The 25,195-nt window shown below is 39.0% G+C and overlaps 1 protein-coding gene across 16 annotated transcripts in view; it reads right to left on the bottom strand.

Moving 5' to 3' along the window:
- ULK4 (unc-51 like kinase 4) overlaps window positions 1-25,195 on the bottom strand; it is a 727,378-nt gene that overhangs the window by 358,900 nt on the left and 343,283 nt on the right. For all 16 annotated transcript variants that reach the window (XM_054550402.2, XM_054550404.2, XM_054550405.2 and 13 more), the window contains 1 exon segment: window positions 22,670-22,718. In XM_054550402.2, coding sequence (XP_054406377.2) covers window positions 22,670-22,718 — 49 coding nt within the window.

The following is a 25,195-nucleotide window of genomic DNA, read 5'->3' as shown; positions in this document are numbered from 1 at the left end:
TAAGCCATGATCACACCATTGAAGTCCAGCCTGGATGACAGAATGAGACTCTATCTCTAAAAATAAAATAAAAGAAGGCCACTATGGCTGAAGAATGCAAGTGAAGGGGTGAATAGTATGAGATGGGGTGGAAGAGAGATGCAAGGGACAGAAGTGGTGCTTTATAGCCCCAGTTACAGAGATTCGGATTTTCAATTGGAAGTTAAGCCATTGTAGGTTTTAAGCTGAAGAGGAATATATAATTTCCATTTGTAAGAAAATCAAATCCAGCAAATCTAGCTAAATGGAATGCAAACAGCAGGGGAGATGAAAGGAGAAGCAGGCAGATGAGTCAGGCACCAGAGCAGTGCAGCTGAGACAGGATGGTGGCTTGGACTATGGTGAGAGTAATGGAGATGGAGAAAAAGAGACAAACCGAGCTGTGTTTAAGAGAAGAAAGGCTGATCCCAGCCTGTATTATATGGCTAGGGAGAGATATATGTCACTGAGACAGGAAAAACCTGTGGAAGAAGCAGTTTTGGTGTTTGAGAGGAAGGGCAATGAGTGCAGGATCAAAAGATCGATTTGGCTCTATAAAGTCTAAGATATTTTTAAGATAATTAGGATAGTTTTTTCAGATTAGAGATGGCACACTGATCAGAACAGATGACACACTCAAAAGGGTTTAAATGAAAATAATTTAAAGAAGAGGCTCTACAGATGTGTAGGCCAGCTTCAGAGGATCTGCAAGGGGTGGTAAAGCATCCAGAGACCAGCCAGTAACTCCCTTGCGCCTGAAGTGACTTGACCTCTTCTTCCTCCTGCCCGCTGATCCTGCCAGGGTCAACTTCTGGCAGAACCCAACCAGAAGCCAGCAAGCTACAGAGACCAGGTAAGAGAGCTGGCTGGCCAGCCTCTCGGGACACTGAGCAGGGTAAAAGGCACCTAGTAATCCTAGAAAAGGAGGCTAACGAAGAATTACTAATAAAAGAATATTTGAAGCTACTAGTATAGATGGATTTACTTATAGGAAAGTGTGTAGGTAAAAAAGAAAAGGTGTTCCAAGACAGAGCTTTGGGGTCCTCTGAACCTTCAAGGTCAGATACAGCTTGAGGAGTCAGCAAAGGAGACTAAGAAGTCATACTAGGGAGATGGGAGGGAAACTTGAGGGTGTGGTGCCACAGAAGCCAACACAGAAGAATGTCTCAACAAGTGAGGGTGGTCATTTTATTAAGAACTGTTTTCAGGCCAGGGAAGTAATAACAGAGAGGTGATTAAGGGATTTGCCAATGTGATAGTCATTGGTGACATTAAAAAGTGCAATCTCAGTAAAGAACAGAAACCAAAAAACCTACTATGTAGCTGAGGGAATAACAAGGCAAAGAAACAACATTGCCAAAGACAATTCTTTCAAGAAATGTAGCTGTGAGGGTGATCAGAGAAATGAAGGAATAGCTGCAGAGGGATGTGGGCTTAAGAGTATCTCTAGCATTTCCTAACAAGATCTAAAAAGAGAGTCAGAGAAGTTAATACAGCAGAAGACCTTACAAAGGCAACGAATGGGCCCAGCGCACAAGTAGATGACTTGGTTTGGCTTTTATAGAAGCAGGGATATTCTAGTCATCAAATCGGGGGTATGACAAGAAAGAAAGACAGGAGTATGAGTATACTTGCCTACAGGTTGACAGGTTTGGTGTTGGAATGGAACGCTTCATGTCTCAATAAAGCTTAAGGCAGCTGCACATTGGGGGCATTTGTTTTAGAGGGCAGGAATCATACACATAAAGCAGCATGAATTTCCAGCTAAGACAGTCAAGTCATTTAAAGAGAAACCAGTTGGTATAATTGTGTATTTTTCTCCAGGAGATTTTAATTTTTCAGGTGCTGGTGAAGAATAGCAGAGTTAGGAGTTGGACTTAATAAAACCTGTTGCTCTGACAGATGAATAAGATACAGGGAAGGGGGCAAGGGAATTCGAGTGTTTTCAAGGGCTTGAGATGGGCAAAATCATGGAATCCAAGCTAAGAAAGGGAAGAGAAGACATAAAGAATTGGGAAGATAATGATAATGGCTGGATCAATGGCCTGGACATTTCTGTGAGGGTAAAGAATTCCTGCGAGAACTGTCATGGGTGAGCTGGAAGGACAGGAGGTGGCATTCGGCATGAAATGTGTGAAATCAAGGTCATAAAGGTAGTTCAATTATGACAGATCACAAGGTCAGAGATGTGTCCATGGAATGTGTGCATGAAGTGTGTGTAGGGGGATGGAATAGAACATTAGAAGTAAGACAATTGAGGTACTGAGTGGCCAAAGTGCAGGACAGACCATTCATATGAAAATGAAAGTCACCAAGAAAGATGGCAGACATCATTACAGAAGGGAAGAAATTGGGCCTGATTCTAGTGTAAGGTTTCTCAATGTCAGCACTATTGAAATCCTGGGCCAGATAATTGTTTTGGGGGTTGCTCTGTGCACTGTACACTATTTAGTAGCATCCCCGACTTCTACACTCTAGATATAGGTGCCATCCCACCCCAGTCTCTCTGTTGCAGCTCCCTTGGGTTGGGGTTGGTGGCCAGGACAGAGAACAGGCCACTCCTCCTGCACACTCCCCTCTCAGGAGTCATAAGTAAAGTCCTGTGAGGACCCCTGTTTTCACACAGCATGGAGGTGACTGGGAGGGGTGGTCTCCCCACTCTGTGGTGGAGCATAATGGAAAAATCTCAAAGTCAGTCCTTATGTGTCAACCATAGACCATCCAAAGCTAACTCTTACTTGCTCTCTTGAAGCTGGACCCTGCCAAAGGATTCTCCAGGAAACAACATGGCTCAAGAACTTCCTTTTTCTGTGTGAACCAAGGGAGATACATTGGTGGCTTTTTTCCCTTTAGGCTGAAAACCTGCAGGGCCTTGCACAGATCAAGACACGGCAAATTTTACAGCTATCTTTTATCTCTTAAGTGAAAGTTAGCTCTGTATCATAATTCCTCTCTCTCCACCTCCACATAGCCCATCCCAGGTTGAATTTTTTAGGCAGATAGTCCAGGCACCTACAGAATCAAGTCCCTGGTGAAACAAACAGTGAGTTCCACAGAGGACCACCTTGTGCTGTCCTCTGGGTTCACTGCCTAGACCACGGAGAGTGAGTACTGATTGGCCACATAAGAAAACCCATCAGGGAAGAAGAGGTTTCTGGGCACAATGAGATAGCGCTGCCCACAGGTAATCGCTTTTCTTTGATTACTGCCCCAAGAAGGCTGATTTACCACTGGATAATTCTTAAGGAAGACAAAAAAGAGATATGCTTCTCAAAACACAGACTTAGAGATTTTTTGGGAGGGGAGCAGTCCTTCATAGTAGAGGTGAAGTCTACTTCAATTTGCAATTTGCAATTTGCAATACAACACGCGGAGAAAAGTGAAAAAACGAAACCTAACTCCTAAGCATAGCAGGTGCACTGAATCCTCTTAATATGCATTTCGCTAAAGTAAAACCAAAAATAACTTTCTGAAAAAACTCATTTCTAAGCACATCTTTCAGTATTGGCAGATCCCGAGTTCCCAAAGGGCTCAAGCTAATAAGCCTCAAGAGTTCTAAGGCCCCTTGGGGATGAGTGGACCTAGTGAACATTACAAGAATCCCCAACATGCAAAACTGGTCAAAGAGGAGATGTCCTGGTCCCACATGACCAGTTCCTCACTCCCTCCCAATCAGCCACCAGAGGGAGAATTGGAAACACCTACCCTTGCTTCAGCCTGCCATGCCCAGTCATCTACCTAAACACTTTTACAGCACTGCTTACTTTGCAAACTAAACCCTCTAAAATATTGTTTAAAAGTAGCTCAACTGGAGCTATAAGAAAAGCTATCAAATATTGTTTGGTGAAATAAAATAAAAATCCAGTGTTTCAACAGATACAGAGCATCTCAGGAGACCAGACAGAGAAACATATGTAAGCAATCTCCCAGAGTATGCAAGTAATATATTTCAAAGGAAACTATCATGGAGAGCAAAATCAATCATTTTTACAACAAAACCTAGAAATTGCCAGTTATATGGCACAGCAGGAATTCTTCACACGTGAATCATGTGGGAACAGCATTAGAAAAAATATCATAAATTCTAATCTAAGAAACATCATCAAATATATGTGGCTATTTTTATGGCCCAGAGTATACACATCCACCCCCCACATATACACGCCCCCCCCCCACACACACGAGTTCACATTTAATCTCAGTCGCTGCTTCTACAAAGACTGCTGTATATTGTTTTTCATGATTATTTACATGGTAGGCTTACTATAAAAAGAACAGTAAGTGGTATTATGTAAGTGTATTATTGCTGTAACAAATTATCACAGACGTTGTGGCTTAAAACAACATAAATTGACTATCTCACAGTTCTAGACGTCAGAGGTCTGAGACAGTTCACTGGAACAGAAATCAAGGTGTCCACTGGGCTGCACTCCTTTCTGGAGGCTCCAGGGGAAAATCTGTTTTCTTGCCTTTTCTAGTTTCTAGAGGCAGCCTGCATTCCTTTGCTTGTGGCACCCTTCCAACATCAAAGCTAGCAATGGCCACTTGAGTCTTTCTCAAAGTGCATCATGTCACTCTGACACGTCTTTTTTCTATCTCCTTCTTCCACATCTGAAGAAGCCTTGTGACTGCATTGGGCTGTGGGATGAGGATAATCTAATGTTTAGGTCAGCTGATTAGGATGAGGATAATTAATGTTTAGGTCAGCTGTTTAGGATGAGGATAATCTAATGTTTGGGTCAGCTGATTAGGATGAGGATAATTAATGCTTAGGTCAGCTGATTAGGATGAGGATAATCTTATATTTAGGTCAGCTGATTAGAATGAGGATAATCTAATGTTTAGGTCACCTGATTAACAACCTTAATTCCATCTGGAACATTAATTCCCCCTTGCCATGTAACCTAAGATACTCACAGGTTTCAGGGATTAGGGCATGGACATCTTGGAGGGTGGGAGCGGTATTCTGCCTGCCAAAGGTACAAACTTTGAAAACCACATCACAGGAGAGAATGTACGTAAACACAGAAAACTGCTCAGAAAAGGCGTTTTTTTGTTTTGTTTTTTTTGAGACGGAGTCTCGCCCTGTTGCCCAGGCTAGAGTTCAGTGGCACGATCTCGGCTCACTGCAACCTTCACCTCCTGGGTTCAAACAATTCTCCCACCTCAGCCTCCTGAATAGCTGGGGTTACAGGCACATGCCACCATGCCCAGCTAATTTTTGTATTTTTAGTACAGACAGGGTTTCGCCATGCTGGCCAGGCTGGTCTCGAACTCCCGGCCTCAAGTGATCTGCCTGCCTTGGCCTCCCAAAGTGCTGGGATTACAGGCGTGAGCCACTGTGCCTGGCAGAAAAGGCATTTTCAAAATGAGAAAGTTACTGAATAATAACTATTGCTTAATATCTACAAAAACAAGCATTATCCGCTAACATTGCTTTACTCTTATGTTCCAAAATGTGTTCCTCACACATATGACTCTCAGGTGGATCTTTCCAAATACAAATCTAATGACCAAATCCTTGTTTAATAGCTTTCCAAGGCTCATCAGAGGACATGAGATAAAGTCCTAACTCCTTAGCACAGACTAAAAGCTTGTCACAGTCTGGACCCAGTCTACATTCCATCCACCCATCCACCACCACTCCCCCTTACCTACTCACTCCCTCATGCAGGTATTTACTGAGTGTCTAATATTGACAATCAGTGATCTATGTGCAGGTGGTGACTAAACATGACATAGTTCCTGCTGTATGAAGTCAGTAATCTACTGGTGGGCTTTAATCAACTAATGACGCAAAACAAATGTACAATTGCAAACTGTGACAACTGCTCTAAAGAAGTATGGGTTGCACCTGTGGCAGAGAAATCTGACCTGGTCAGGAGAGTCTTGGAGAAGAGGAACCAATGGGAGTTCACTCTGACAGGAGAGCAGAAAAAGAGTTTTTCGAGCAAAGAAAGGACAGATGCATACATACTTGGGGGAAAGCAACATGCAAGTATGCACTGCAGCTTGTGAACAACACTGTCCATTATGCAAATTGCAACACTTCATGCTCAACAGAGTGTCCCCTCTCTCCTGAATGGAGAGAGAGCCACATCAGAGAGGTGGCACCACCATGTCTCTCCAATAACTTACACTATACTGGATTATAACTGTGGATTTACATCTGCCTCCGTAGTAAACCGTGAGCTCACCAAAGCCAAGTCCTGTGCTCATTCTTTTCTCTAACCCCAGAACTGGCAATGAACCAGCTGACTGAATTTAGCATGATTGCCACAAGTCACACAGAAAACTTCCATATAACACTTCCCACTTGCTTCTCTCCCTAGCACACTCCCAAGGAAATAGAGGTAGCTCTAGTTGAGAAGACAAAAACAGATGCCTATTTTACACAAGACAAATTGATAAAGGGATAAGCACTTGAATCAAGAGATCAGGAAAAGAACAAAACCCTTATTTAAAAAAGGAGTAAGATGTTTTATAAAACAATATAATAGAGTAAAATCAGTAGAACTGATAAATATTCAAGAGCTAGTTCTTTAGGAGAAAAAACCCATTAAGTTAAATAAAACACCAAGCTATCTTAACATAAACAAAGTGGGTGAAGTCACAAACTATCAAATTAGGAAGAAGACAGGGTAAATAATGACATTAAAAATATTTTTATAAATGCTACTCTAATACATAACAAAGTGATAGTATTCTAGAAAAAAACTCAAATTTCCAAAATAAGAAAAATCACTTTAAGACACAACAATAGGGAAGAAATTTTAAAAATGGTCAGAGAATAAATGGGGGAGGGAAGACACATCTCCTGTATGGAAAAATTTCAAATAATTTATGTAGGTACTTTGCCCCCAAGGAGATAGAGCTTCATTTCCTATTCTTTGAGTGTCAGAAGTACTTAGAAACTTGCTTTCAAAGAGTAAAGTAGAAAAAATGTAGGTTGGAGGGCGAGAGGGAAACGGGCTAATTTTACAGTAGAGAAACCTGAAAACCCTCAGCCACAGAATCAAGGTTAACATCAATGACAGGCCATGCTAACTGTATGTATACTTGATATGATGTGATAAGATATCTCGCCTCTGTGGTTGTCCTCCCCCAAACCCATAATGCTTATCTTATCATGACCAAAAAAAAATAATAAAAAAGAACACACTTGAATTAAGAGACATTCTTCAAAACACCAGTGCAACTCAAACCCACTAAGGTCATCCAAAAGAAGGAAAGTCTGAGGAGCTACCACATATCAGAAGAGATTAAGGCAATATGATGACTAAGTATAATGTGGTGTTCTCGATGGGTCTTGGAATACAAAACAAAATACTATAGAAAATTAGTGAAATCTGGGCTGGACATGGTGGCTTATATCTACAATCCTAGCACTTTGGGAGTCCAAGGCAGGAGGATCTCTTGAGGCCAGGAGTTCAATACCAGCCTGGGCAACATAGTGAGACCCTGTCTCTACAAAAAGTAAAATAAAATTAGCCAGGCATGGTGGTGTGTGCCTATAATCCCAGCCACTAAAGAGGCTGAGGTAGTAGGATCACTTGAGCTCAGGAATTTGGGATTACAGTGAGTTATGATCATGCTGCAACCTAAAGCCTGGATAACAGAGCAAGACTCTGTCTGTAAGAAAGAAAGGGAAGGGAAGGAAGAGAAGAAAGGAAAGGAAAGGGAAGGAAGAGAAAAAGGAAAGGAAAGAAAGAAAGGAAAGGAAAGGAAAGGAGGAAGGGAAAGGAAAGGAGGAAGGGAAAAAGGAAGGGAAGGAGAATTGGAAGCGGGGGGAAGGGAAGGGGAAAGGAAGGAGAAAGAAAAGAGAAGAAGAGAAAAGAGAAAGAGGAAGAAAGACAGAAAACTAGTGAAAACTGAATAAAGTATTGAATCCTTAGTCATGGCAAATATACCATAGTAATGTAAGAACTTAAAAATGGAGAAACTAGGTAAGAGCACACAGGAACTCACTATACTACTTTTGCAACCTTTCTGTAAATCTAGAACTATACTAAAATAAAAAGTTATATAAAAATTTTTAATAGCAGTCCAAGGACTATAATCTCCTAAAAATGAGCCATAATCATATAGTTTCAGAGCTGAATTTTTAAAAGAAATTTCTGTGAAGGCAGATAAGATTTCTACACTTTATTTAAACTGGTAAAATGATGAAACTAGTAGACTGTAACTTACATATTTCTAATATGATACAGAGAGGACAGTAACCACTAACAAATCTAAACAAAGAGAAATCTTCAAAAACGCTACAGACAAATAAAAATGAAATTCTAAAAAACGTTCACGTAATCTACAGGAAAACAGGAAACAAAATGCAAAAGAGAAAAACAAAATAAAATAAAATGGCAGGCTTAATATGCAAAACATTAAAAATCAGATTAAATATAAAAGGTCTAAATATACACTGAAAAGACAGGTTTGTGGAAGAGATTAAGAAAATAAATGACACAACTACATGTTGTATACAAGAAACTCACTTAAAATATAATAAAGGTAGAGTGAACATGCAACAGGAGATATGCAAACATTAAAAGAAAGCAGGTCTGGCTATACTGATATCAGAAAAAATAAACTTCAGAGGAAGGAAATTAACAGGAACATACAGAAACACTATATAATGATAAAATAATAAAATTATCATTTTGATTCCATTCACCAAGAAGACATAACAATTCTAAATATGTATGAAACAAACAACAAAGGTGTAAAACACTGAAGTACAAACTGGGAGAGAGACAAGACAGGAGAAACAAATAACTCCACAATTATAGTTGAAGACTCCAACACTCCTCTCTCCTCAGTTGACAGAATAACCTGAAAGAAAATCGGCAAAGATACAGAAGAACTCAACAGCATCATCAAGCAACAGGATCTAACCAACTTTTATACTATACCCCAATGAATAATAGAATACACATTTTTTTCAGGCATCCGTAGAACATAAAGATAAAACAAATCATACAAATTGAGATACGCATACACATTGTACCAATGCAGATTTTCTGGTATAGATATTGTACTATAGTTTATAAGATATAACCACTGGAAGAGGCTGGGTGAAGTACAGGGGACTTCTCTGTCCTATCTCTGCAACTTCTTGTGAAAGTATAAGTATTTCAAAATAAAAAATAAGAAAGCGTTAACAGATAATACAACTACAGACCAATTTCATTTACAAATATATTTTTAAAATCCTTTAATATGTGCCTATTAAATCCAGCACTACATTAAAAATAACACTTCCCTATACCATAACTATTCAATAGATGCATATTGAGTGGCCACCTAAGACTACTGTGTGCCAGATGATAGATGAGGCTAAAGAGACAGCCACAGCCATTTATTCCCATGGGACTACTTTAGATGAACTAGAGAAGAAAGGCCTGTATGAAAATGGAAGGTTCGGAAACAGCTATGTAAAGAGACAGGAGAAAAACATGCTGAGGAGAGGTAACAGTAAAAGCGAACGTCCTCAGGTAGGAAAAAAGCAGGCCTCTGCATAGCCTGTTTAGTAAATTAACAGGTCAATGTGGTAAAAGCATAATCAGGAAGGGAAAGAGAGAGATGACATGAGGCGAAAGAGGCAACCATGGCCAGATCATGGAGGGTGTTGCAAGAGTGGGACTTTACGATACATGTAATTGGAAGTCACTAAAAATAAAAGTATACTGATGTGAGTTTCTTATGTAAGACATGAAGTGGTATAAAGTACATTCCTGTATTACTTGAGAATATGTAGTTCTGACATAGATGAAAAAACAGAATGTAGGAAGCTTATGTGTCACATATAGAGCATATGTGTGTTAAACAGAATTAGAAATGAATGAAAGGACCAAAAGATACATAATATTCATGAGTCATTAAACATACGTGAAATATCTGGGCCCTACATATTCATAATACACTGAACATACAGGAAGCACCTAACAGGCAGCATATATGAAGTTTCAATGAAGATGCTTATTGATGACATCTATTCAGGCCCTGTGTGTTCTTTGCCTAAGAAACACCAATAAAATTCATGGATGTTCAGCAAGTTCACTGTCAAGCTATAGCCAGGGCCAACTCTACATGTCTCTGTGCCTGTCTTATACAGTAAATATGTGTTTTGGACCCAGGATACCTTCTATCCATGGACTTTCTTCCTCAAATTTCAGCTCTGAAGAAGGCTGATGCAGCAGAGAGGTGATAAATATAAACACATTATTCCCCAGGATGTATGCAGCATGTACTTCACCCTGTTTGCACCATACCTAAAATGTGCTCACTTGCCCTACCCCTTGCTTCTCACTGTGCGTACTTAATTGATTTAATAAATCATGTGATGTGAGCTGTTAAAATTTGATCTGTGATCGTTTATGTTCAATGAGCTCTCGGCTACTTTGTCCAGTAGTCTATTTGGAGGTGACTATTACATCAACATAATTACTTATATGACACTAAGTAGACTTGAATACATTAAAGGTGCATATATATTATAAACTATACCAATCATTAAAAAAAATACTTAACTGAACCAAAAGAAAGCAGAAAAAGACAAAAAAGAAAAACAGAAGGTACAATAGAAAACTAGTAGTAAGATTTAAATATAACAATATCAAAAATTGTATTAAATAAAATGCTCTAAACCCCTTTAAAAGATTAATATTATTAGATTGAAAGAAAGGCAAGGCCCAACTACATCTATCTTCAAGAAAATAATTTTGAATATAAAGGCATAGATAGGTTAAGAGTTAAGGAATGGAAAAGAATATGTCTCACTAACACTAACCAAAAAAAGCTGCAGTGGTGATATTAATATCACATAAAATAAATTTCAGGACAAAGAGTACTACCCAGGGATAAAGAGGGTCATCTCATAATGATAAAGAGGTCGATTCATCAAGAAGACATAAAATCCTAAATTTAATATTTACATGGAATAAGAGAGCTTCAAAACAGAAAACAAAACTGATCCAAAAGGGGAAATAGTCAAAGCCACACTTACAATACGAGACTCTGTAGACCCTGTCACCCCTCTCTCAATGAGTGACAGAAAAGTAGACAGAAAACCAGGTAAAGATAAAGATGACTTGAACAACAATGACAACCTATTTATCTAATTGACATTCATAGAACATTCCAACAGCAGCAAAATACACATTCTTTACATATATAAAAGGAATATTTACCAAAACAGACCATATACTCAACCATAAAACAAGTCTGAAGAAATTGTATAGGATGCAAATAATGCAAACTATGTTCTCTAACTACAATGTAATTAAATTTAAATCAACAAAAAATATATCTGACAGTCCCCCAAATACTGGGAAACTAGGTAACACTTCTAAATAATCCATGAACCAAAGATAAAATCACAAGGAAAATTTGAAATTATGTTGAACTAAGTGAAACTGAAGAGACAACACATCAAAATTTGTGAGACGAAACTAAGGCAGTGCTTAAGGGGAAATTTTAGCACTAAATGTTTATATTTGAAAAAACAGAGAAGTCTCAAGCCAATCACCTAAGCTTCTACATTAAAAAGAAAAGTCAGAATAAGAGCAAAAAATGAAACCCAAAGGAAACAAAAGGACAAAGAGTTAAAATTAATGAAATAAAAAATAAAAAAAAGAAATCAATAAAACCAAAGGCAAATGAGAAGATTCCATTCTTTTTATAGCTGAATAGTAGTCCATTGCGTATACATGCCACATTTGCTTTATCCATTTATCTATTTAGGTTGACTGCATATCTTGGCTATTGTGAACGGGTTGCAATAGACATAGGAATGCAGGTATCCCTTCAATATACTGATTTCTTTTCCTTAGGATAAATCCCAGCAGTGGGATTCCTGTATCATATAGTAGTTCTATTTTTAGTTCTTAAAGAAATCTTCATACCATTTTCCATAATGGCTGTACTAATTTGTATCCCCATTAACAGTGTATAAGAGTTCCCTTTTCTCTGTATCCTTGTCAGCACTTGTTATTTTTTGTCACTTTGATAATAGCCATTCTAATAGAAGTAAGATTCTCATCACGGTTTTGATTTGCATTTCCCCAGTGATTAGTGATGTGGAGCATTTTTCATAAACTTGGCCATTTGTATATTTTCTTTTGAGAAATTATTCAGAGCCTTTGCCCATTTTTTAACTGGATTATTTGTTTTCTTGCTGTTAAATTGAGTTCCTTGTATATGCTGGATATTATTAGTCCCTTGTTGGATGAATAGTTTGCAAATATTTTCTCCCATTTTACAGGTTGTCTCTTCGTCCTGTTTGTTTCTTTTGCTGTGCAGAAGCTTTTTTAATTTGATATATATAGTCCCATTTGTCTACTTTTGCTTTTGTAGTTGTACTCAAAAAATCTTTGCCTAGATTAATGTCCTGAAGCATTTCTCTTAGGTTTTCTTCTGGTAGTTTTACATTTTGAGGCCTTACATTTAAGTCTTTAATCCATTTTGAGTTAATTTTTGTATATGGTGAGAGAGAAGGGTCTCAAGCCACCATAGTGATGGATTAAATCAATAAACACTGTTGCAACATTAGCTTGATGATAGTGAAAAGGAGATGTAGGGGGAAGGGATAAGTTGTATTTGTACTCATTCCTTACAACAAAATTATTTTGGAGCAAAGATTTGCAACTTAATTATGAAGCCACAAATGTATAAAATAAAAGAAGAATATTTTATAACCTTTTGAAGGAGAAGAAGTCCTTCCTAAGCATGCTAGCTAACACATAAGCTTTCAGCAAAAACACTGATAAATTTGACTCTCATAATGAAAAGTAAACAAGTCGAAATACAAACAATTGACAATTTAAAAGACTGACAATATTCAACTGCGCTAAGGGTGTGGCAAAGCAGGCGTTACTGTATACCACTGCTATAAAGGTATCACCCTTTGAAGTGTAACATTAAAATATAAAGGATGTATATACTTCAGTGTAACAATTCAGCTTTCAAGAATTTATCCTATAGAAACTCACATAGGTAGACAAAGGTATGACAAAGATATCCTGTTCATTTTTTCCACATACTATAAAGTTGGGGAGAAATTTGAACATCCATCAATGGAGACTGGCTAAACAAATTATAGTAAATACAATAAATATTACATGGTCATTCAACAGAATAAAAAATACCCATGGGCATACACATGGGCATAGGCATGCCTGCATGCACACTTATGCACATGCACACTCTACCACTGTTGCTACGGACATTACAAAGACAGATACAAACTAATATTCAGTACGGTCCCATTTTTGACAAAAGACATACAATACATGCATGAAAAATAATGAGGAGAACATCTGCTAGCTGTAAGTCATGAAATTATGAGAGACCACCACATGCTATGTTAGACATTTCTGTGTTGTTTAAACCCTTTACAAGTGTGTATTGTTTTTGTTACAAAACAAAGATAAACCTAAAATTTCTATGTAATAACTTGCCCCTACTGACTTTGTATCAGTCTTTTTTCCAATTTGTTATCTCTCATAAAACCAAAATGCAATTTCACCTGGTAGAACTATTTTAAAAGCTCTATTTTTCCCATAAATCTGTAAACTGATTTAGTACATCAGATTTCCTGGCTCAGTCTGAAAATCCTTTGCAGCTCTGGGTAAGCACATAAATTCTTCTTTTTCTTGCTCATCCAAAAAAACAAATGCAAAGAGCATCAAAAGCAAATGCTAATAGATGTTTGCTGCTTTATTTAATCAAAACTAGTAACTCTTTGCTGACATTTCCACTTTCTTAAAAAGTGGATAATCTCAGTTGTTTCTGTTCACAAATAAACTTTATAGGGTCCTGTGTTACTGAGTAATTTCGAGAAAACGTAACATTCATTGGTTTCATATTGAGAATGAGTAATCACTGATTTCACAGTAGGCTTTTCCAGTAATTCTTTGCATTTACAATCAGTCATTTTACTTTGTTCCATCTGTCAAAGAACTCCAAATACAAATGTTTTGGGAGTAGTGGATGCCTGATCACAGTAAGCCTTTTATTTTTCAACACAAGCCTGAAACCAAAGTTGGCCAATGTAACTGAGAGTTAGGTTATCAAGAGTTAGGGAAGAAGTTCAGTGGTATGACTTGCCATGGCCAGAATTCAGAGGAGCCACATCCACTGCCTTTTGTGAGTTCATCACACTGAAGAACACTGGCCCTTCCTACTATTTCATTTTCCAGTTCCTGAATCAATTAGAAGTAAAAACAAAAACTATAAAAGCTTCTAATCTTGGGAAGTACACTGTTCAACACCTTCTCACTTATCTACTTCTCTCCTGTGTTTTTTAACTAGACTGTCCTTTAGAGAGAAGGAAGAATGTATATGTACGATTTCCTCAAAGTGAGCAGAACATAGAGCAGAACTAGAAACAAGAATGATGATAAAACTCAAGATTCTACGGGCCTGGGAGAAGTTACATGTAACACATTCTTAATATGTAACCTGTACCTGGCCACAGATATACTAAGCTCTATTTTAGCTTTTTTTCATTGGGTACAATATATGGTTTTTAACGCAATAAAATTTCTCTTTATTTGGCTGATTATGCAGAAACTAGTTATGCTTTATTTAACCCACATTTACTAATATGTTTATTGTACTTAGTTCAGCCCATTTATTCAGGTAACATGGAGCTGATCAGATTAAAGTTACTGTTCAGTTGTCATATAAGCAACTTCACTTCATTCAATCCAGTATCAATAGATTGTACCCCAGCCCAAGAAAGTTATTTTGCAAACATGTATTTATGACATAAGCCACCAACAAGAGATTTATACAAATCCATTTTCATTCCCAAAAAAAACACCTCACATGTACTTTAATGGCAGCATATGTTAGCAGTGTATAAAGTCGTCTTTGTATACAACAAAAATTTGTTATATGGTTCCATTCTTCAATTGGTAAAAGCCCTGAACGGGTATAGATGTAGATTTATCGCCTGCATTCAACAGGTGTTAATTGTATAAATTTAAAAGTATCTTCCTAAGTCAAGCATTTTGAAATTTTTTTTATGATTTAATTAACATTCTTTTATTAAATTTTATTATTATTACACTTTTAAGTTTTAGGGTACATGTGCACAATGTGCAGATTTGTTACATATGTATACATGTGCCATGTTGGTGTGCTGCACCCATTAACTCATCATTTAGCATTAGGTATATCTCCTAACGCTATCCCTCCCCGCTGCCCCCACCCCACAACAGTCCCCAGAGTGTGATGTTCCCCTTCCTGTGTCCACGTGTTCTCATTGTTCAATTCCCACCTATGAGTGAGAACATGCGGTGTTTGGTTTTTTGTCCTTACGATAGTTTGCTGAGAATGATGGTTTCCAGCTTCATCCATGTCCCTACAAAGGACATGAACTCTTCATTTTTTATGGCTGCATAGTATTCCATGGTGTATATGTGCCACATTTTCTTAATCCAGTCTATCATTGTTGGACATTTGGGTTGGTTCCAAGTCTTTGCTATTGTGAATAGTGCCACAATAAACATACGTGTGCATGTGTCTTTATACCAGCATGATTTATAATCCTTTGGGTATATACCCAGTAATGGGATGGCTGGGTCAAATGGTATTTCTAGTTCTAGATCCCTGAGGAATGGCCACACTGACTTCCACAATGCTTGAACTAGTTTACAGTCCCACCAACAGTGTAAAAGTGTTCCTATTTCTCCATATCCTCTCCAGCACCTGTTGTTTCCTGACTTTTTAATGATCACCATTCTAACTGGTGTGAGATGGTATCTCATTGTGGTTTTGATTTGCATTTCTCTGATGGCCAGTGATGATGAGCATTTTTTCATGTGTGTTTTGGCTGCGTACATGTCTTCTTTTGAGAAGTGTCTGTTCATATCCTTCGCCCACTTTTTGATGGGGTTGTTTGTTTTTTTCTTGTAAATTTGTTGGAGTTCATTGTAGATTCTGGATATCAGCCCTTTGTCAGATGAGTAGGTTGCAAAATTTTCTCCCATTTTGTAGGTTGCCTGTTCACTCTGATGGTAGTTTCTTTTGCTGTGCAGAAGCTCTTTAGTTTAATTAGATCCCATTTGTCAATTGTGGCTTTTGTTGCCATTGCTTTTGGTGTTTTTGTCATGAAGTCTTTGCCCATGCCTATGTCCTAAATGGTACTGCCTAGGTTTTCTTCTAGGGTTTTTATGGTTTTGGGCTTTACATTTAAGTCTTTAATCCATCTTGAGTTAATTTTTGTATAAGGTGTAAGGAATGGGTCCAGTTTCAGTTTTCTGCATATGGCCAGCCAGTTTCCCCAGCACCATTTATTAAATAGGGAACCTTTCCCCACTGCTTTTGTCAGGTTTGTTGAAAATAAGATGGTTGTAGATATGTGGGTTATTTCTGAGGTCTCTGTTCTGTTCCATTGGTCTATATGTCTGTTTTGTACCAGTACCATGCTGTTTTGGTTACTGTAGCCTTGAAGTATAGTTTGAAGTCAGGTAGCATGATGCCTCTGGCTTTGTTCTTTTGGCTTAGGATTGACTTGGCAATGCGGGCTCTTTTTTGGTTCCATATGAACTTTAAAGTAGTTTTTTCCAATTGTGTCAAGAAAGTCATTGGTAGCTTGATGGGGATGGCATCGAATCTATAAATTACCTTGGGAAGTAGGGCCATTTAGCATTTTGAAATTTTAATCAAATCTTGTTCTCTGTCCAGGCGCAGTGGCTTACGTCTGTAATCCCAACACTTTGGGAGGCCAAGGTGGAAAGTCTGCTTGAGGTCAGGAATTTAAGACCAGCCTGGTGAACACAGCAAGACCTCATCACTACAAACACTAAGAAAAAATTAGCCAGGCACAGTGGCACACCCCTGCAGACCCAGCTACTTGGGAAGCTGAGGCGGGAGGATCACTTGAGCCCAGGAGTTTGAGGCTGCAATAGGCTATCATCATGCCACTGCATTCCAGCCTGGGTGACAGAGTGAGACCTCATCTCAAAAAGAAAAAAAAAAAAAAAGTAAAGACAATAAAATTCAAATAATTTTTTTTTTTTTGGAAACAGTCTTGCTCTGTCACCCAGGCTGGAATGCAGTGGCGTGATCTTGGCTCACTGCAACCTCTGCCCCCTGGGTTCAAGCAATTCTCTGCCTCAGCCTCCCCAGTAGTTGGGAATGCAGGCACACACCACCACGCCTGGCTAACTTCTTTTTATTTTTTGTAGAGATGGGGTTTTGCCTGTCGGCCAGACTGGTCTTGAACTCCTGACCTCAAGTGACCCACCTGCCTCAGCCTCCCAAAGTGGTGGAATTACACTGTGCCCGGCCAATATATATATATTTTTAAATCTTATTTTCTATTTTATTATAGAAATTTTCACCCATGTGCATAGCAAAATTTTGTTAATGGTATATTTAACATAAGCATGTAGATTCTTAAAATAACAAACTTCTCTTTTTAACGTACTCTAAGAACCAATACACATATGTTGAGTTACAAGTAGAGTGGAGCAAATTTTATAAGCCTGATGGATGCACAGGATTGAAAACATTCCTTAAATGTAATGTGACTGTCTGTCTATACGACACTGGCGTCTCAGTGATTAAATACTTTAGGGCTCAAGGGTCTATAAAGAGACTCTTTTCTAAAAACTCAGTTGACTTGAAAGATTTACTGAAGCTTGCTTCAATTGCTATCCTTGAGAATTGTTAAAACAATATAATTGTCAAACTAGTGTATTGCTAATCCAATTTTTATTGTTAACATTTGCCACTGAAATTGCTCTTTAATTGTTTACTTTGGAATAGACACATAAAATATCATGACAGCAATATTTTGGCACATATTGGAAAATCTGCCATGAATATCTTTTTCTAATAAAACAGAGGTTACCGATATTACTTGGCATTAAAATGATTTACTGAAGTAGGCCAAAACATAAACCACGGAAATAAAATGAAGAAAGATTAGAGTTATAGCAAACTCCAAAGGCTGATACATCTAAATTCACACTTAAGGCACATTTAAAAGCAACTTATACTCTTTTGAAAAAGTAGAGAGAAAAAATAAGTCCTCCATCCTGTGCATCCAGCAATTCTGCACTCAAAAGCCAAGACAATGGACTCTTCTGATGGCTCACATTTTTCAGGAACCCGCATTTATTAAACAAGTGCAGACTGCCTTAGTGTGGTAGACCGTGAAGACTGTATGTACTATAATACAAACGCATTCAGCTTAATCCAGTGTATGCTGCCTGAGCTCCACTCCCTGTCCAGCACAGCTGCCTTGTGCTGCCAATGAAAATGCAGAGGTCTCACCCAGGGGGCTCTGCTTGGGGAACAGCACCCAGCTCCCACAACAGCAATTTTTTCTAAGCCATCAGCTACCTGGCTTTCTCCACCATTTGGCCTGCCAAATACCAGGAAACTTGAAGCTAGAGCTCAGGATTAAAAACATTCTGCCCACTCTCTGCCCTGAATGTGATGTTATAACTCCTGGGACATCGGATCGAACATCTGAGACCTGTTCTGTATCTTATGTTCCCAGCCCCACAGTCCCTTTGACTGATCTCAAAAACCTCATTGGTGAAAACTTGCAGAAACTCCCAGAATCGAGTTTCCACCCCTTCAATCTTCTAGTGACTGAAGGAGCATGGACACTCAAGTTTCCAGTACATGCCCATGACTCAAGCCTGATGCTTGCTGAGTCCCAAACCTGTAGCCAATCAGCCTGCCTCCTCATTGCACATGCCTCCTAAAGCACAGGGGTTCTAGACATTTTTTTTTTCAAGTAGAGGATACTGTCTGATTTTAAAGAGCATAAATTATTTGCAAAGCCAAACAAACAAGAAATAACCACAGTATAAAGCCCTATAGGATTTCATCCCAAACTACCCTTTACCCTCATTTCCTACCATTTCTCCGCAGTCCATGCTCCCTGTACTTGGGCACATCTAAGGTCAGTCAGCCCTGCCTATCCATGGGTTCCACATCCGTGCATCTGACCAACCACAGATCAAAAATATTCAGAAAAAAATTAAAAATAACAATACAACAGAAAGTAACACACATTTTAAAATACAGTGTAACAACTATTTCCACAGCATTTACATTGCATTAGGTATTATAGGTAATCCAGAGATGATTTAAAGTATACAGAAGAATGTGCAAAGGACTTGAGGATCTGTAGATTTTAGTATGAGGCTGGCTTCTAGAATCAATCCCACGAGGATACTAGAGCCAAGTATACTCAGCATTGAGTACACGACCTAGCCTTCCCATTCCCCAAGCTGAACTCCCTCCTCCTTCCCTGAAAATGCCTCCTCCTCTTCCCCCAAAGCCCTGTTCAAAGGTTACTCTTGTGAGATTCCCCCACTTCTCCCAGAGTTGGTCACTCCCTTCCCCGGGGTCCACAGCTTTCCATACCTACCTTCGTAACAGCTCCTATAATGCTCCTACCTGATCATGTATGTACACATCACTCTCTCCCTGCAGCGTGAACTTAGAGGGCCTACCCATTAGTCCTCCAGATAGGAAGTAGCACTGTGCCTCCTCAGTAGGTAGTGACAACTGGAGATAATTTTTATTTTTTCTCCAAAATAATAAAAATTAATTTCAATTGGTTATTTATTTAACCAGTTTGAATCCATACTTGGAGCTCATGGTTTGCCACACAACTCCAGAAATGTCTGTTCTTCCTAAGATTTCCACTTCACTATTTTGTATAGATAAGATGTCAAATTCAGAATTGTAGTCCCTCCACTTCATTTGCCTGCATAACTACAGGAAAAAAACAGAGAAGCTGCCTGCAATTCCTGCCCATCAGAAAAGACAGGCTCACTTTCTTAATGGAAGACATCTAGGAGAGGAGCACATCATAGAAGAAACTCTAGAAAGGAAGAAGGAAGTTACAAAGCTCATAAGCAGGTTTTAAGTACATCAGACAGAAGCTGGAAAACAGGGATGGGCTAAAAGTAAAGAAAAAAGTCATCAGGAGGTCACAGTAGACTACCAGCTAAATGAATCAAATGCTGTTTCGCTGTTTTCTTAATGAGTAGCCAGAAGGCATAAGTAGCAGCCAAGCATGCAGGGCCCCACACAATCTTCTCATTATGCCTTGTTCTGATCAAATCACTGCAAAGAAGCTGCCATATATATGCTAGACACCACCAAGGCCCTCAAACTTAGAAACCAAACCAAATTGAAATATATACTGCTTCCTTGAAACTTGAAATCCATCAGCTCTAAGATGCACCATTATTCTATCAAGCACTAAGAAAGAAAGATGCTGCCAATTAAACTATGACATGGTTTCTTGTTACTTAAAATTTTTATCTTCTTTTTATTGAAAGAGCTCTTTTAGACTTTGTTCAGACATAGATTTTTATAATATATCACTTTTAGGCATTTATAAAAAGAAAAATAAAACTGAAATAAATTGGTTAAGGCAATGACAACCAGGTCACCTGGCTGAAAGCAATTGTAAAACACCATTGATTTGGAAAGTATATCTCAGTTACAGAAATGTTAAAATCTGAAAAAAAATGTGCATCATAGAATCAAGAAAATACTGTATTATATCTAGCTTGGTGACAACAATTTTAAAAGGACAAGTAATAGTTCACAGGATAACTGCTACAAAGATATTTCATCGATTGAAAAATGTATTTCTACACAGAAAAAAGTTGAGATTATTCAACTCGAAAAAGACAAAAGTAGAATAGGAATTTAATAATGTTCTTCAAGGACATCAAACTCCTGCCTCATAAAGCAGTGATTTCCAACACTTTTCTTCTTTACTTTTTAGCAGCAAGATCTCTTTTTCAGATAATGTCCTATAAGAAATCTGAGCATGGAACTGTTCTGGTTAGAGAAAGAGCACCATCCCTCACATGTCTGCAAGGCCACAGGGCTCAGGACTGGCTAAAATGGTGATCTGGAGGGTAGATGTCACCTTCTACCCATTCCCTATGACAGCTATACCACAATGACAAGGGTTGAAATTGTAGCATTAATCAATTATTTAAAAACGGTTTGTAAAATACAAAACACTTGTTGGGTGCTCAGCATACAGAGATTTATCAAGTATGAAGGTGTTCTGGTAACCTACCAAAAGGAATTTTTTATGTTGAGATTTTAGACCTTGAGATGATTGCTGAAAGATAAGGTAAGAACTTTCTGTCAGCCACAAAAGGAGTTATACTCATCTAACGGGTTAGAAGCCCTCCTGCCACAGCAAAAGGATGAATCATGTAGACCCACTAAGGCCCATTCTAGCTCTAGGATGTCTACAAAATGAGTCTCTTTCCAAATGCATTCAAATGTGGCTGAGTTTGGACAGCTTTGGCTCTTGCCCCATACCCAACCATGTGGCCAAACTCAACAGTTTGCTAGACCACTGTCCTCCAAAACAAATCCAACTCCATAACAAATTGGCAAATAATGTGTATCTGACTGAAGGTGGAAAGATACACATATCCATATTACTGGTGAAACTTTAACAACTCCATTAGAGAGCTCTTGATCATTTCTTCATCTGCCTCTTCTCTATCCTTTCTCTAAAATCCCTTTTTACAATTCTAAGCAACTCAGTCCAGGCTCTAACCTTACATGTTCCACTCATCAAGGCAGCTGTCATCTTGTCACCTGAACATGCTTTGGGAATAGTACCCGTTCCCATCTCTACTCCCCATCCAATGCAAATAGCTCAGCAAACCCACTCAGCTCTCCTGAAAATCTGCAGCTAAGAAAAATAAAGTTTTCACCATATGGACATGACAGCACACAAACGATTTATAGAATAATATTTTAAGATGATTAAGGAAAGTTGATTTCCCATGTGTAGGGTTATCAGACTATCACAACTAATGCTCCCCTACTGATGACCAAGGTAAGTTAGGCTGATCTGGCTGGGGAAGTGCCCCCTCTGTTGTGCCTTGTGCTGTTATTGAGCTAGGGAGGTAAAGTACTTAGGAAAAGAGAATAACATACCCAGGCACAAGAGAACCTTTCTTTGGCAATGGGCACTTGCTTGCAAGCACCAACTCAATTTTCAGCCTAATTCATAGATCTGTATTTGGTATAATTAGGGATTTATCAGAGACAAAGAAAGTTGACCCTGCATCCCATTGTATTCTCTACACATAGGAAACACAGAGGAGAGATTTTCTTTAACAGATGGTTTTAAATTAAGTTGTATTCTGTGAACAGAAAAATGGTGTATAGAAGCTAAGCTATTCTAGGTTCTGAAGAAGACAACTTTCTGACCACAGGCATAAAACTGCTGATCTGGTACCCAGTAACTGCAAAGTCAGAGGGCTTCATACTGAGCACCAGAAAATTCACACTGAAGTGCAGCAATAATCATTCTTCCCTCTGTATACAAACCAACCTCAGATAAAGTAATCTATGTTAGAAAATATATATTGTGTAATACAACAGAGCTAAAATTTAAAAGATTTGTGGAAAGAAGGCAGTCATTAGCCAGTAGCCCTACATTAATTTCAGAGCTTGACATTCCTTTACAGATAAGAAAGCTGAAGTCCAGTGAGGTTAAGTGTGATGATGATGGACATACAATCCTTCAGGGCAGAGGCAGGGTTAGCAACACAGTCATACAACATGGTTAAAATCTTTACAATTTCAAAATTTCATTTGAATTTCAAATGCACATTTCCGTTCTTACCAGAGTTACTTCAAAAATGAGTGGGATCAGTTTGCTTTCTTCCACAAGTCTGTTAAAAACAAGAAAAAAAGATAGGTGCACATTAGACAATTCATATTTGAACTGATGGCCTGATATAAAGCACCTCAGCCCCCATGTTTTATTGCTAAAATTCCATGACTAAGAAATAGTATGATTAAACATTCTTTTTAAGACACTGAACTATAGCTATTAAACAAGAAATATGAGGCTTTTTTGCAAGTGACTACTAGCTTAGCCTTATTGATGTGTAGCAAGTGAAATCTCAAATAGATTGGTATTTTTAATGCAGGGATTAAAATTGACAATTATTATAAAGACTATCAAAATAGGTAATATCAGCTGAAATAATGTAACCAACCCTCCCTGCACTGTTAAATCATAAAATGACACACTGTAATTTTTTATATATGCCTCATTAGCTGTCTCCTCAGCATTAAGAAATTAATGTATGATGAATTTTAATGATCTTTAATTTTTAAAAAATTAAGACACCAATCACCTCGTAGACACTAGGCACTTTCCCTCATCAAATCTAGTTATCAATTGTCATCAATTGCAATAGAAGAATTTTTTCATAAAACAGAAAACAGCCTTGGTAAAACCTAAACCATTCAAAAGTCACAGTTTTGATTAAGAACAATATTTGTGACATCCAGGGAGGGGCCAAGACAGCCAAATAGAAACAGCTCTGGTCTGCAGCTCCCAGCAAGACCAACAAAGAAGGCAGGTGATTTCTGCATTTCCAACTGAGGTACTCAGTTCATCTCACTGGGACTGATTAGGCATTGGGTCCAACCCACAGAGGGATAGCAGAAGCAGGGTGGGGCGTCGTCTCACCAGGGAAGTGCAAGGGGCTGGGGACCTCCCTCCCCCAAGCCAAGGAAAGCCGTGAGGAACTGTGCTACCCGGACTGGTTACTACGCTTTTCCCATGGTTTTTTCAATCTGCAGATCAGGAGATTCCCTCGTGTGCCTATGCCACCAGGGTCCTGGGTTTCAAGCACAAAACTGGGAGGCTGTTTGGGCATTCACCAAGCTAGCGGTAGCGGCAGTTTTTTTTTTTCATACCCGGCAGCACCTGGAACCCCATCTAGACAGAACCGTTCACTCCCCAGGGAAGGGGGCTGAAGCCAGGGAGTCAAGTGGTCTCGCTCCATGGGTCCCACTCCCACGGAGCCCAGCAAGCTAAGAACCATTGGCTTGAAATTCTCACTGCCAGCACAGCAGTCTGAAATTGACCTGGGATGATCTAGCTTGGTGGGGGGAGAGGAATCTGCCATTACTGAGACTTTAGTAGGTGGTTTTTCCCTGACAGTGCTAAGGAGGCTGAGCAGGGCAAAGCAGCTGTGGCCGGACTGCTTCCCTAGATTCCTCCTCACTGGGCAGGGCATCTCTGAGGAAAGGTAGCAGCCCAAGTCAGGGGCTTACAGACAAAACCCCAATCTCCCTGGGACAGACCACCTGGGGGAAGGGGCAGCTGTGTGTACAGATTCAGCAGATTTCATTATTCCTGCCTGCCAGCTCTGAAGAGAATAGCTGATGATCTTGACAAGAGGGATTCTCCAGGCACAGAGCACCAGCTCTGCTAAGGGACAGGCTGCCTCCTCAGGTGGGTCCCTGACCCCGAGCCTCCTGACTGCGAGAAACCTCCCAACAGGGGTCAACAGACACCTCATACAGAAGAGCTCTGGCTGGCATCAGGCCAGTGCCCCTCTGGGACAAAGCTTCCTGAGGAATAAGCAGGCAGCAATCTTTGCTGTTCTGCAGCCTCCACTGGTGATACTCAGGCAAACAGGGTCTGGAATGGACCTCCAGCAAACTGCAGTAGACCTGCAGAAGAGGGGCCTGACTGTTTGAAGAAAAACTAACAAACAGAAAACAACAATATCAACATAAAAAAACCCCCACACAAAAACCCCATCCAAAGGTCATCAGCCTCAAAGATCAAAGGTAGATAAATCCATGAAGATGAGGAAAAGCCAGCACAAAAATGCTGAAAATTCCAAAATCCAGAATGCCTCTTCTCCTCCAAATGATTGCAACTCCTCTCCAGCAAGGGCACGAAACTGGATGGGGAATAAGTTTTATGAATTAACAGAAGTAGGCTTCAGAAGGAGGGTAATAACAAGCTCCTCTGAACTAAAGCAGCATGTTCTAACCCAATGCAAGGAAGTTAAGAACCTTAATAAAAGGTTACAGGAACTGCTTACTAGAATAACCAGTTTAAAGAGAAAGATAAATGACCTGATGGAGCTGAAAAACATAGCAGGAGAACTTTGAGAAGCAGACACAACTATCAATAGCTGAATCGATCACGTGGAAGAAAGGATATCAGAGATGGAAGATCAACTTACTGAAATAAGGCATGAAGAAAAGATTAGAGAAAAAAGAAGGAAAAGGAACAAACAAAGCCTCCAAGAAATATGGGACTATGTGAAAAGACCAAACCTATGATTGACTGGTATACCTGAAAGTGATAGGGAGAATGGAACAAAGTTTAAAAACA

This window comes from Pongo abelii, chromosome 2, assembly GCF_028885655.2.
Source record: "Pongo abelii isolate AG06213 chromosome 2, NHGRI_mPonAbe1-v2.0_pri, whole genome shotgun sequence".
NCBI classification, from domain to species: Eukaryota; Metazoa; Chordata; class Mammalia; order Primates; family Hominidae; genus Pongo; species Pongo abelii.
Note: the sequence above shows the minus strand (reverse complement) of the source record. Positions and strands in the feature narration are given on the sequence as shown.